The following is a 15,483-nucleotide window of genomic DNA, read 5'->3' as shown; positions in this document are numbered from 1 at the left end:
TTTAGTTTTGATCTTTATCAGACTCTGGTGTTGATAATATTGTCCGTCAAGGGGTTATGGAGCTTTTCTTACCTTATTTCGTATAATTACTATATTCACAATGTAAAACTATTATGTCTTGTCACAGTCTAATGTGTAACCACTAATCTGTCTCCTCTGTATTAAAACCTTTATATTAAAATCTTTGGAATGATCCATTAAAATGGAGTATTAACCTTAAAGTTGCATTTTACCATCCAGTGACCAAATGAAACATTGTTTAAGAAGTGGTAGCGTCCCCTGGCCATCTCTCCAAAATATCTCCATCCTAACTCTTCAAGAGGCATATCCCTACCTTGAAGTTGGTGTTTGTCTTTATGTATTTATGCATTTGTCCTTTATGTCACTGAATATCTATGCATGTGTGTATCTAACCACACACACCTTATTTCTATCTTTTTCAAAAATTTTTCATTGCAATAAAATTTGTGTTAACATAAAATTTACCATCTTTACAAAAATTTAAGTGTGTGGTTCAGTAGTGTTAAAATACACTCACAGAGTTCTAGAACTTGCACTGCTTAGAAAACTGGAGCACTGTCCCCGTTGTTAAACAGCTCTCTGTTTCTTCCCCCCCCCCGGCCTCTGGAAACATTTCATTTTCTGTTTCCACAAGTTTGACTGCTTTAGAAGCCTCAGATTACTGGAACAATACACTATTTATCTTTTTGTAACTATATTTCACTTAGCATAATGTCAAGATTCATTCATGTGTAGCATTGACAAAGTTTTTTTCTTTTTAAAGTCTAGGTTATATTTCATTATGTGTATATACCACATTTTAATTTTCTGTTCATCCATCAATGGACATTTAGGTTGCTTCCACTTTTTGGCTATTGAGAATAATGCTGCAGTGAACATGGGTGTTCAAGAATTTGGTATGTCTTTTGTAGAGTAATATTTGAAGAGCAGTTTTAGTTATCCAGCAAAAGTGAATGGAACTCACAGAGGCTGCCTGTGTACACCGCTGTTTTCACACACGCACACTCCCACCGTTCACATCCTTCCACACAGGTCCTTGCATGGACGCATCATTCTCATCCAAAGTCCACATGTTACATTAGAGTTCCCTCTTGGTTTCAATAAATGACCAATGCCCTGTACCCACCATTGCAGTAGCATACAGAATAGGTTCACTGTCCTGAACATCACCTGTGCTCTAGCTATCAATCCCTCCTTCCTCCAAGCCCCTGACAACCACTCACCTTTTACTGTCTTCACAGTTTTGCCTTTATATAATGCCATATGTAATATATAATATTGCCTATATATAATACCATATAGATGAAACATGTAGTAGGTGGGTTTTTCTGTTTCACTAAGCAATGCATTTATGTTTCCCCCATGTTATTTCATGCCTTGATAGCTCATTTTGTTTTAGTCCTGAATAATATTCCATTGTCTGGATGTACCACAGTTAGCCATTTAGCTAATGAGGGACATTTTGGTTGATTCTGAGTTTTGGCAACTATGAACGAAGCTTTTATAAACATCCATGTACAGGTTTTTGTGTGGACAAAGTTTCAACTCCTTCAGGTAAATACTAAAAGGTGTGATTGCTGGATCATGTGGTAAGAGTATTTAGTTTTGTAAGAAATGGGTAGATTGTCTTCCAATGTGGCTGTACCATTTTGCATTCTTACTAGCAATGAATGAGAGTTTCTGTTGCTCCAGATTCTCGCCAGTATTTGGTTTTGTCATTGCTCTTTGGATTTTGGCTAATTTTAATAGATGTGTAGTGGTATCACATTGTTGTTTCATTTTGAATTGCTCTGATGACCTATAATGTGGAGCATCCTTTCATATGCGTATTGGCCATTGGTTTATCATTTTTGGTTAGGTGCCTCTTTAGATGCTTTTACCCATGTTTATAATCAATTGTTTATTTTCTTGTTGTTCAGTTTTAAGAGTTTTTTGGTGTAATTTGTATAACAGCCCTTTATTAGATATATCTTTAGCAAATATTTCTCCCAGTCTGTGGCATGTATTTTTTCTCTCTTAACATATGTACCTTAAAAGAGCAAAAACCAAATGATTTAATATTATAGAAAAACAATTGTAAAGCAGTCCAAGAAGGAGTTTCCTATTTATTGTTTCAAGATTTTATTTATATATTTTTAGAGAGGGGGGAAGGGCAGGAGAAAGAGAGGGAGAGAAATATTGGTGTGTGAGAGAAACATCAATTGGTTGCCTCTCACATGCCCCCAACCTGGGACCTGGCCCACAACCCAGGCGTGTGCTCTGACCAGGAATCAAACCTGTGACTTTTGGGTCAAGATACAATCAAGGTACAGATGTCTTCCATCATTACAGCAATCCTTCTCACGTGGTCTCCTACCAGCCCTAACCTTTAGGAACCATCAGTCTGTTCTCCATCTCTATAATAATTTTGTCATTTCGAGATTGTTCCATAACTGGAATTACATACTATGTGCAGTTTTGAGATTGGCTGTTTCACTTAGAAGATGTTTTTGAGATATATCCAAGTTGTTCAATATATCAACAGTTTCTTAATAGTATAGATTGGTATTACATGGTGTGGAGATAACATTCATATGTCAAAGGACATCTGGGATGATTTCACTTTTTGGCTATTACAAATGAACCTGCTATGATTATTTGTGCACAGATTCGTATGGACAGAGCTTTTATTTCTGTGGGATATGTGCCCAGTATTGTGATTTCTGGGATTTTTGGTTGTTTTCTCTTTTTTCTTTTTAACTTTTAAAGTATATTTTATTGATTATGCTCTTACAGTTGTCCCAATTTTCCCTCCTTTATCCCCCTCTGCCTAGTACGCCCCTTCCTCCCAGCAGTTCCCCCCTTAGTTCATATCCATGGGCCATGCATGTATGTTCTTTAGCTTCTCTATTCCCTATACTATTCTTATCATCCCCTGTCTATTTTATACCTACCAATTACGCTTTTTAATCCCTAAACCTTTTCCTACATTCATCCCTTTCTCCCTCCCAGCTGATAACCCTCCAAATGATCTCTGTACCCCCCCTATGATTCTGTTCCTGTTCTGGCTATTAGCTCAGTTTTTGGTGTGTGGTTTTTTTTTTAGATTCAGTTGTTGATGGTTGTGAATTTGTTGCTGTTTTAATGCTCATAGTTTTGATCTTCTTTTTCTTAAATAAGTCCCTTTAACATTTCATTTAATAATGGATGGTGATGATAAACTCCCTTAATTTTAGCTTGTCTGGGAAGCAGTTATCTGCCCTTTAATTCTAAATGAGAGGAGCTTTGCTGGACAGAATAATCTAGGTCATAGGTCCTTGCTTTTCAACACTTTCAATATTACTTGCTGGTCCCTTCTTGCCTGCAAAGTTTCTTTTGAGAAATCAGGGTGGGGCAACCCACTTCACTGCTTTGTGGCTCCGTGTTGGGGAAGGGCTGGAAGAGGGGACTGCTTTGTGGCTCCGTGTTGGGGAAGGGCTGGAAGAGGGGACTGCTGCTGCCTGGCTTCTGGGGGTTTGCCTGGTGCTCACGTTGTTTCAAGTCACTTTACCCACTCCCCATGTGCGACTGGTGCCCTTCCAGCTATTGCCCTGGGGTTGAATCTCAGATTGGGTGGGTTTGCATATATTTTAAGACCTAGTGGGCCCTTTAAATGAATTTTCCTAATAATCCAGCCATTTCTTCCACTGTCCCAGTCCTCATTGGTTTTTACAGCCAGAAGTTACAGGGATTTATCTTCCTGGTGTTGGAACCCTGGGCTGTGCGGTATGACCTAGGGCGGGGGTCACTCGCTCCCAAGTATCCCTCCTAATTTTTATCCACCGCACGTGAATGTGGGATCACCTGTGCCTGTTTGGCCAATGCCACTGCCTCCCTGAGCCATACGACGTCTTCTCGCCTCTCCATCCTGTCTCTGTGTCTCTGCCCCTCCTACCTGTCTGGATGAATGTGGCTTTTTTAAATCCTTGGTTGTTGGACTTTCAGACAGTTCGATTTTCTGACAATTCTGGGTGTTATTTGTTTTGAGATTTAGTTGTAATTCCTTTTTGTGGTTGCGTGAGGAGGCAAAGCATGTCTACCTATACCTGCATCTTGACTGGAAGTCTCTTTTTTGGTTTTTAAAGGGTTTTTATATTTATGTGTTTTAAGAATGGCCTATAATTTTATAATTTTCCTGTCTCGAACTACCTTTATTTAGTTTTGACATAAAGATTATACTAGCTCTGGGTAATTACTTAGTAGAGTTGACATAATTGTTTTGATCTCATGGAGAATATGTATATAAGATTTAAGTTAATTTAAAAAATTTAAAAAAGGTATTTTAAGAGCAGGTTCAATTTTTAAAACTAGGAATAGGCTTATTTATACCTTTTCTGTTTTTTGCTCATTCAAATGTATAAATTGTATCAATTTATAATGAATGTTTTGCTATCTCTTCAGCTGTAAATATTTTGAGAGCATGAAGATACTGGGCATGATATAAGAATGCTTCTCAAAGTTTTGTTTTACATTTTATGTTCCTTATCAGGTGCTCAGAAGTGTGATAGCTTTGCTGAAAAAAGGCCCCTCCTTGGAGTTTGTAAGAGCACTGGATCTTCTGGGTAAGGGAATTTTAAAAATTCTTTGAAGCTTTATTAAAAATTTACATTGTTATTTCAGAGGGTGAACTTTGATCACCCATTTCCCTAATGAACTCTAGATGACTACTGTCTTTTCAGGTAGTGCATCTCTTCAACTTGAACTCCTAGTGTGATGAACACTGGGAAATTATTATATTTCTGTTAGTAAGGAAGATGATTAAAATGGATATTAGCCTTGACAACCGGTAGTCCCTGGCATGTGCTGTCAGCTCACCGTGTGCACTTTAGATCATGGATGCAGTGGAGAAAGGAAGAATGTGTTAATGGTATAGAATGATGGATCTTAGGGTCTTAATTTGCATTCTAGGTAAATAGTTCGACTACATGCGTTATAAGTGTAAATTTTGGAGTTGAAATGGGAAATTATTCACAGCAGCGATCCCCAACCTTTTTGGCACCAGGGACTGGTTTTGTGGAACAGAGTTTTTCCACAGACTGGTGCTTGGGGGGAATGGTTTTGGGATGTTTCAAGCTCATTGAATTCAAACTCACCTCCTGCTGTGCAGCTTGGTTCCTAATGGGCCAGGATTGGTACCTGTTTGTGGCCTGGAGTTTGGGGAATTCTGATGTACAGGTATGGAATAAAGATGCAAAAGCAAGAAAATCCAATTCCTTGTCCCCAAAATTTAAGGCTGTGGCTGGAAAAACAAGGTATAGGTCACAGGAACTAATTATGAAATAACGATGTATAATAGGAATTCAGTGAAGGCAGAGATTAGTGTGCATGAATTAAGGGGACATGGCCTCATGAAGAAGGTGCATCATATGTTGGGTCTAAAGGAATGGAACGTTTTTAAAAGAATCCTCACCTGAGGGTATGTTTATTTATTTCAGAGAGAGAAAGGGAGAGAAAGAGAGAGAGAGATTGAAATATTGATGTGAATGAGAAACATCGATGTGAGTGAGAAACATCAATCGCTTGCATGCCTTCTGTGCCCTGAGTGGGGATTGAACCTGCAACCTAAGTGTGTGCCCTGACCAGGGATCGAATCTGCAACCTTTTGGTGTAAGGGAGGATGCTCCAGCCAGCTGAGCCACCCTGCCAAGGCAGGAATGGTTCACAGTACACGTGGAAGAGTAAGGACTTCCAAAGTAGGTTATAAATCTGTAGCAGTAGAACAGAAACTGGTATAAATACACTTAAGAATGATGGAGGTTTATGACTTAGGACTAATATTATCTGCAGAACAGACAAAACCAACCATTTCAGTGCTCTGGAACTCAGCCAGTGGCTTACAGCAATCTGAAAATTGTTTATGTTTGAGAACTGGTGAACTTTGAGTACTACTAGTGGGGATCTGTGGCATTCCTGCATGGGGCTGCCCCCATCACACTCCACCCTTCTCCTTGCAACACGGTTGAGTATTCAGCAGTGGATGGAGAGGGTCATGAGGAGTGGCACTTCCCTGCTGTGCTTGGAAGATGCTCATATGTTGCCTGCCCGGCAGCGTTGTCCATGGAAGTTACGGTCTTGAGTTGGGAGGGCAGTGGCTCTTGTCGCCTAAAGTCTTAGCTGAGGCTTTCTGTTTGTGCAAAGGGTCTACAAAAGGTCCAGGGGAAACTAAAATCTGGGAGACTCGAAACTGTTCTGAGTGTTGAATGTGCTCCCCTGTCCACACATAGATTTTCCTGGGAAGGATAACAGCCTGTACTGAGAGTATTGAAGCAAATTCTCTGTTGAATCATTGGCTAACCACTAGGACACAGGAGCAACCCTGGGAAACCAGGCTTTAAAATAAAAACAAAACAACAAAAAAGTAAGACCAAGCAAGCAGAGGCTTTAGTAACTCTACATTTTTGAGGAAGACGTATTTCCAGAGTTGTTATACTATATTACATAAAATGGTTAGTATTCAACATAACGTCATGTATGACACATGGCCAAAAAAACTGGGAAGTGTGATATAGTGACAAAAAATGCAGGCACTAGAAGCTGTTTCTGATTCTCTCCACTATTAAATTTTACAGGCAAGAATTTTTAAAGCAGCTGTTAGAAATATACTCTGAGAACTTAATGAACCATGTGTCTAAAATTAAAGGAAAGTGTGATAATGGTGATTCAACAAATAGAGAATCTCACTGGGGAGTTAGAAATGATAGAAAAATGCAATGGAATTCTGGAGTTGAAGAGATACAAAAAGTGAAATACCAACCTTGCTAGAGGTACTCAGCACCGTATTAAAGCCAGCACACTAACCAGGGAACTGATGTGTTGACAAGGGATCTGAAACCGAACGGGAACCACAGAGAGAAGAACCACGTGCATGAAGACCTCTGGAAGCCCATCAGAAAGACGTGTCTGTGGAAGACACTAGCTACCTGCCGAGTTTGGCTTGTAGTTTTTGAAAGATGTTCTATTTCTTATCAGCTCTGCTAACTGTATGATTAGGAGATTGTTTTGTATTGAGATATCACTTTGTCAAAACATAAGGTATAAAAGAGAGGGTAAGGTGATTACATGTAGTTGGTGATGAGAATTGAATTTAGTGGTGTGTGGGTTATTACATTAGTCAGGGTTCTGCAGAGAAAAGGAAGCAATAGGATGTGTGGGTGGGTGTATGCATGTATCTGTATGTATAGAGAGAGTGAGAGTGAGAGATTTTAAGACATTGGCTCACGTAATTGTGAAAGCTGGCAAGTCCAAAATCTGGAGATTTAGAGAATGGTTGCAATTCCAGTCTGGAGACAGAATTCCCTCTTCCTCCGAGATGGTCCTCTTGTCATTTAAAAAAACTTTTTTATTAACATTTTCAACTGATTGGATGAGTCTCTTCATATTATAGCGTATAATCTGCTTTACTCAAATTCTGCTGATTTGAATGTTAATCTTAACTAAAAAAAAATCTTCACAAAAATATCTAGAATATTTGACCAAATCTGGTTATTGTGGCATAGCCAAGTTGACACAAAATTAATCACCACAGGGGCAATGACTATAGTCCTGATTAAAATAGCATTTGCCTATTTGAAAACATAGGCAAATGTTTTCAAATAGGCAAGTACTATTGAAATGCTATTCTAGGTCCTGACCAGGTAGCTCGGTTGGTTAGGACATCGTCCTAATACCCCAAGGTTGTAGGTTTGATCCCCAGTCAAGGACATACAAGAATCAACCAATGAATACATAAATAAGTGGAACAACAAATTGATGTTTTTCTCTTTCTCTCTTTACCTCCCTTTTCCTCTCTCATTCTCTCTCTCTAAAAAAAAAATTCTAGTGTAGATGTTCATTTTCTTTTTTCCATTTTGCTTCTTAATTTATGTCATGGAAGGGGAATCATTCTAGCAATAGACTGACTTCCATATGTCTGTATTGCTGGGTTGTTTTAATAATGATTATTGATAAATAAATGCAAAGAAATTTTTGAACTACTTCCTTAAGTCACTTCATGCACTTTTAAGTTCTAGGAAAAGGTGTCTTGTTATTACTGTATATAAACTCCCTATTCCATGCATGCCTGTCCCCCTGCCCCCTCACTCTCAATACCTGTCTTTCTAATGCAAGAGGCTGCTGGAAAATACTCATTTTGATTTCACTTACTTGTTTGCTGAACTGATTTTATAGTATGTTTGTCAGAATGTTTACAGTCTCAAGAAGGACATTTTCATACAGGGCTGTGCTCTGTTTCTTGTAAGTGTCATGTTGCCGTTGTTGTGAATAGAATTTTCTCTCTAATCTGAGCAATCGATCTGTGAGTGAGTATATATTTGGAGTGTTATTCTAAGTGTTTGGAGTAGATTGGCAGATGGTGATGTTAGACCCACTAGACACTTTTTAGGAACTTTAAAGTTGAGTATCACAGCAGAGAATTCTAGTTATAGGGGAATTATTTTAGAACCTGTTTTGCAAATCCCAGGCTTAAAAAATGTTATTACCCCCCCCCCCCTTTTTTTTTAATGAGGCCTGCACTTATTGACTAAGCTAATATAGCACCAGGGACTGGAAGGCAAATGTTGAATGCCTGCTATGTACCAGGTCTGTTAAGTCTTTTCTGTTATGTAGCATCATTTAATCTTAACCAGCGGGTGAGGGAGACTGTATTATCCTCATCTTACACACGAGGAAACCGAAGCGAAGGGAGTTTCAGTCACAGCCAGTTGTGGACCCAGGCCTGTGCCTCAGGTGCTAGTCTGCAGATTTTGAGTAAATATCTTAATCTGAGGAACCATATTTCCTGAATCAGGTTGTTGACATCGTCCTCAAAGCTAGTGTGTATAACATTTTAGAACTTCCTTCTCCCTTTGGAGAGATAGAAGACTTGTCTTTTGCCATCTGTTTCCCTGGCACATGCTTAATTGAGCACTAGGTGCTTTGGACAGTGTCAGTTGCTTATATTCACATTTAATACTGCTTATTAAATTATTCTCGAGAAAAGTCAAAATTGTTTTTAAAATATAGATTTCATTTTTAAAGATTTGTAGTACCTTTCAAAGAAGGAGGCATTGTTATGAAAACCATCCCAGTTCTTCCTCATATTCTATCCATTGGATATAAACACATTATGCTTTGGCCCACTATTTAAAACACTGGCTTTTATTGCATTCATGATAGTCATTAAAATGCCACTTATTTTGATATTCTAGGGATTCTTTTATTCTATCTTGTGTGTGTGTGTAGCAATGTCATAATCATTCTAGATGAGCCATTTAAGGTCTTGGAGATAGTGTTTACTGTGCTACTGATCCAGGGATTAAATCAGTGCCTTGTGTAACAATTTGAGGGAGGGAGCGGAAGTATGGACAGTATACTAAGGAAACAGTATATTTTTAGAAAACTAAAGTTCATTGTATACTAAACAGTTCCAGTAATGTAGCTGTTTGTGGTTAGGATCTTGTTGGGTATTATGAATAATTGCAAAAGAGTAATATTATTCAACAGCTGAATGCAGACCTTGAAGAATGTTTACTTCAGTGTACTATCATCGTATTACACACAATGTGTGGATTGGAGATGTGATGTTTACATAGAGAAACAGAATATTCCAAGTAGAAAGAACCTTGAAGATCACGCGATTTAACTGTAGAGGCTCCCATCATATTTCCCATCCCTTTGGTGGTGGGAAATTCTTGTAAGAGTGAGAAAATTTATTTCCATTGGTTAGGAAACTCTTATCTTTTATTAACTAGGCATTCTGTTGCCCAGGTTGAATTTTAATAAAAAAATTAAAAATTTGGCAATCAAAGATATAGCTATACTTGAGGATCTGCTGTTTTACATTTATGTTGAAGAGAGAAAAATAATTTAATGGCTAAATAGCAGTAAAGACTTAATTTCAAAATTAATGACTGCTCATTAACTATAATACAGCTAGTTCACAGTATTAATATTTTTGCAGTTTCATTACAAACTGCCAAAAAGGTCATCTTGGACTGGGAGAATTCCGAGAGGTATTTGGTAGCCCCTGCCCTTAAACAGTAGTTATTTAGTTGGAGGCTAAACATAGTTGCACAATCCTGAATTGTTTCTGAAGAGATTTTATTTCAGTTTGTATCTAAAGTAAGTAGGGTTATAGTAAATGTACTGGAAGGTTGATTGCTTGGGATAATAAGGATGCAATGTTTCTTTTTTGTTATGAAATGCCAAGGAGCCTTTACAAATGATACTAAGTATTTTCAGTTTTGATTTATTATCATCCTGTTGTATTTGTGAGGTCTGATAGAATCATAATTTGGGTTAGTAATACTTCCACAGAAACACACATGAAAAAGATTCATGCCATTCTTCCAGTCTTTGTTGCTCCAGCACATGGGCTTTTTCCAGCAGTTCCTTGGCCTGACCTCAAGCATCAGGTTTTTCAGTAGCCCATTTCACAGGTATTTTTCATTTCCGTGAGTCTTCTACCGTTTCTTCTAGCTATCTGTGACTCTCTTTATTGCTTTCAAAGAATGAGCTTTTACATCTTTGGTGTAGCATTTATGCTGAGAGCTGCCCCATTGACATAGAGGTTTTTAAAGAGATGGGTTAGCATGCTAAGGTATCCAGTATTATCGATGGTTCACAGGCCTCTTGACTTCAAGATTATAGTAGAACCAACGGAAGCCTCACACCATGTTAAAGCATGTCCATTCATCTGGTAATGCATGTAGTGAAATCTTAAGGAAATAAGATGGCATTGCTATTAATTCTTAATTACATTTTCTCATGTGGCTTAGGGATCTAATTTATATATCTTGAAATGTGAACACTGCTTTTAGTAAAGAAGAGTCGCTAGTGTAAATGTTAATTATGGAGCATTTACCAAGTTCCTTTATTTACTTAAAGCAAATTTTTAGTTTTCCTGTAGGGGTGAGGCAGAGAGCCAGGATTTTATACACTTGACTCACATGTATACAGTTTAAAACATGTGCAGGACAAATCTGTAAGCTGATATACATATCATGTAAAATTTTAAACAGGGAAAGCTTTTTTAAGTATTTACTTTAAAATATAGTGTCTGAATTATGGACACCCCCAAGTGGTGCATTGTAAGATCACGTTTGCAGACATTGTTGTGTGTATTTCCTTGTGATCCTGAAATTGGTACAAATTTCAAAGAGCCTATCAAAATGGTCATAGGTAGGGGACCAAATCTGATGAATGTTGGTTATATTTTTTAAAGAACTGCCTTGCTTGCCATATGCGTATATATATTTTCTCCAAAACCTGTACTGTTAGGGTCCTGCCAGGAAACAGATGACATATTCAAATGGGGTCCTTTACCATTTCTAATCAAGGGGAGAGAGGGTCACCTGATGGGAACTGTGGCCTCTGATGGAGGGGCTCTGTCTGTCTGCATCACCTGACAGTGAGCAGCCGGGTATCCCAGCCTACTCTCACTTCTCCAGATGACTCTCCTGGTTCAAACCAAGACAGAAACCAGAGGCTGGGTTCTGAAGGTGTAGGGATCCCACTGATGCAGTCCCTGTCACATGGGTCGGTCGCCCATAGCAAGGGGCAGGGCTCAGAGGATGCAGTGTGTTTGCAGGGGTGGACAGCACACTGGAATGGAGACTATGGGGAAAATAGGTATGGAGAAAATTACTCAACATTGTAATCAGATCGATAATCCTGATTAAATTGGAACACATAGAAAGAAATGTTAATACTAATAACAAATTACTAGTAAATATGGAACTTTACCTTTAAAAAGGCAAAGGTACTTTGGTGGGGATAGAAGGAAGAGTTGAGACTATTAAATTAAGGAGAAAAAGACAAAATGGACAAAGACCAGGTAGAGAGAAGCTCTAAGGACATTGTAGCCTGAGCACATGGTCAAACTGAGCCTTGAAAAACCTGGTTTCTTACTGGTTTTCTGCATTCAATTGAGCTTGTATACTTTATATTTAGTTGCTATTATACTGTAGCACAACTATTAAAATGCTGTTAATTTCATTAATACAACTTCCTTGAATATATTGATGTCACTCCCCAGTCAGAATCATAAGTTTTAGTGGAAATGGCAGAAAAGACTCTAATGTGTGTGTATACATACACCCTTTTAACAGTTTTGTTGAGGAGTAATTGACATTTAATAAAGTATATATACTTAACATGTACAGTTCTATATTATTGACCTATGTATACATATATGAAATCATCATCACAGGCAAAATAATGAAAATATCACCCATCCCCCAAGATTCTTGTCTCTTTATAATTCTTCCTCCCTCCCAGATCCTTTCCCTTAGGTGCTACTGCTCTACTTTCTGCCATTATAGATTAGTTTGAATTTTCTAGAGCTTTATAGAAATGAAATCATGCAGGATACACTTTCCTTTGGCCTGTCTGCTGCTATGCATTATATTTATTTTGATATTCATTCTTGTTGCATTTATCAATAGTTTATTCATTCTTATTGCTAGTATGGTGTATGGGCATACAACATTCGATTATCCATTCGCTCGTCGGTGGGTATTGTGGTTTTTGGCTTTCACAAAGACTGCTTCTATGGACGTATTGTCGAAGTCTTTCTAGAGGCATGCTTGCTTTTCCCTTAAATACCCATGAGTAGAATGGCTGAACCACATGTTAGATGTGTGTTTTTAAAAGTGGTTGTCCCATTTTACAGTCCTACCAACACAGTATGAGATTTCCATTTCCTGTAGTTCCTCACCAACACTTGGCTTTATCAGTTTGTTTAATTTTAGCCATTCTAATAAATTTTTAATAATTTCTCATTGTGGTTTTAATTTGCATGTTCCCATTTTTTTAAATTCTCAATCTCAATTCAGTTAACTCCTCTTTCATATCTTCCTGTTACTTGACCTTTCTGAGTTTGTGGATTTCTGATTTATAGTTTTGTTTCATGTCTGTAATTCATTATAATGTGTGTTTTGAGAGCAAGGGATTCATGAGTCCCCAGAAGTTTGAAAAATTGGTGAGGAGAAATGGTGCAGATACAAGCGGAGCAAAGGAAAAAACTTTTATGATCTTTATTTATTTATATTTTTTCCACTTTTTATTGTTGTTTAAGTACAGTTGTCTCCATTTCCCCCCACCATTTCCCTGCCAGCCGTAGAGAGGATTGAAAATAAACATAGAATAAAAAAGTATATATTTTTTCTTTTTTCCACATTTTTTATTGTTGTTCAAGTACAGTCATCTCCATTTTTTCCCCACAACTCTCCCCCAACCCACACATCCCCACTTCCCGCCCTTGATTCTATCCCCCTTTGAAAAAGTATATTTTTAAAGAGCTAGCTTACTCTGTTGAACCAGCTGTATGTTCTAGGAAACTGCATCATGTCATAAGAAGTAGTCATGGTATATGAGACATTGAAAATGTATATAACACATTGAATGAAGAATGAAGCGAATGCTGGATTAATATTATCGAGCTACGAAATGACAGTCTGTCTTCCACCTCATACTTTTTTTCATACAAAGAGTCCTCTTTTATGGCTATGTCATGTTGTTTTTTAAAAAAATTTTATTGTCATAATGTCAAGGAAAAGATAATTCTCATCAAACTTGACTGATTCTGATGTCAATGTCTACCTAAAAGTAGATTAACTTTTTTATACTATAATCTATATTTACTTTCAAATTAATGTTTATTATATAAACATTTTTAGTGCTCAATCAAATATTTTTTCCCTCTGTGTGAAAATATGCATTGGGATAGAACTCATTATATTTTTTGCCATAAATAGTAATGGAAATGATTTTCCACTTAATCCTTTTCATTTAGTGGCAGAGTTTTCAGGAACAAATTAAAGTCACTAAGTGAGGCATGCATGTTAGGGTAACTGTCTTACACTGTTGTGTTTTCTATTTTCTGAGATTTTGAGGGCATATTTTCATTAAGATAAAACTCTGGTTTCCTAGTAATTTTGTGTGAATGTTGTTATTCCTTTTTTATTCATAATAAAGTCAGTATGATTTTGGGGGGGCAGGGTTAACAAAATCAGTATTATAAAGATTTGGGGTTGTGGTTGGAGAAGTTAGGGTGCTTTACCTGGTTTTCTGTAGGTATAGTGAAGTATAGGGTTTCTTTAATAACCGGTACCTTGGGGCAATGGATTCAATTCTTCCTGTGGTTTTCTGGTAAGACCCTTACCTGCAGCTCTTACTTCTATCTTTCTTTTACCACTAAGCTCCCAAGGATTCATCCCATGCCTGATGTGATTCCTCTAATGGGCATCTCTGGTCCTGTGCATGTTCTCATCCCCTGACTTTTGATTAATTAGTAGCTGATGATTTGATCCAACTGATCTGAGACTTTTTTTTTTTTTTTTTTTTTTTTAAGCAGTGGCCTACTCCCTTGCTTCTGGAAGTAAATTCTAGGCGATTTTTATCTCTCTGTGCTCTGCCAGCATTAGGACCATTGTACTCCCTCCTTCTTTTTCAAGTAATCTCTGCTCAGCTCTGGGGGAGCTCAGGAGAAAGCTCTGCCAATGTTGAGTATTTAAGCCTCTCCTCCCCACATAAATAAAGTTGTTGGCTTTTTTCTCTCTAGTTATTCTGCAGCATGATTTAGGGGTGATTTCATTTGCTTTCCTTTTTGATATGTATTGTTTTTCAAAGATATTCGGAGATTCAGAGTTAGGTGGCCATATACACATATACAAATATATTGGTAAAAACATTTGGGTTGCATTGTTTTTATCTGCACCTTGTTTATTTTTGCCTCTTATTAATATATTACAGCATGGCTTTATTTAACAACGAATATTAGTGCTACCTTATTATGTACACTATATGCATATTTTCTTAATATATATTTTAAAATATTGATCATAAGTGGGAAAAGCTTAAAGCTTAAAGTACGCAGTCAAGTGCTCCCAGCAGTTTTAAGGATCTCTATTCAGCTTTTTAGAATTTGTGTCAGAATGCTGGTAAGGCAAAGCAGAAGAAAGCACTTGGGAAAGGTTTGTTTCCTATACTGTCTGACTCCCAACTGGTTGAGAACAAAAATTAGCTGCAAATTCTATTAAAATGAGACCACCTCGCCTTACATTTGACTATAGAAGCAGCATTGCAAAGAGGTGTGTTTTCAGGAGCTGTGTGTTATTCTTGTCATGTTGTTCTAGCTGATTTTAATAGAGGTTCTTGGAGAACGAATACACACTAATTTTTGAAATTTGAAATTTTATTCAGAGAGTAAGTTTTGAAATAACATCATAACATTGAGTTGAGAGCATGATGTTTATTTTCTTGGGTGTATTTCATGTTTGCCTTTTCTTTAGGATCTGTACGCCTGAGTATTACCTGGCTAGAAATTGTCTTCTTGTGCTGACCAAGCAGATTTGACTATTGAGCAAGCTATTGAAATGTGGTTGGTGCCAAGTGAAATGCTAATATTGTGGGTATATTATGTTAAATATCTAAAACATTATTTTCACCTGCTTATTCCTAGTTTTT

General features: G+C 37.4%; 1 protein-coding gene across 11 annotated transcripts in view; it reads left to right on the top strand.

The window, feature by feature from the left end:
* Positions 1 to 15,483, top strand: part of BCAS3 (BCAS3 microtubule associated cell migration factor) — a 485,409-nt gene that overhangs the window by 69,116 nt on the left and 400,810 nt on the right. For all 11 annotated transcript variants that reach the window (XM_036033603.1, XM_036033602.1, XM_028521954.2 and 8 more), the window contains exon 7: positions 4,529 to 4,601. In XM_036033603.1, coding sequence (XP_035889496.1) covers positions 4,529 to 4,601 — 73 coding nt within the window. The remainder of the gene's footprint in view (positions 1 to 4,528; positions 4,602 to 15,483) is intronic.

Source organism: Phyllostomus discolor, chromosome 8 (assembly GCF_004126475.2).
Source record: "Phyllostomus discolor isolate MPI-MPIP mPhyDis1 chromosome 8, mPhyDis1.pri.v3, whole genome shotgun sequence".
In the NCBI taxonomy this organism is placed as follows: domain Eukaryota; kingdom Metazoa; phylum Chordata; class Mammalia; order Chiroptera; family Phyllostomidae; genus Phyllostomus; species Phyllostomus discolor.
The sequence above is the reverse complement of the archived record's forward strand: the minus strand, read 5'-3'. Positions and strand labels throughout refer to the sequence as shown.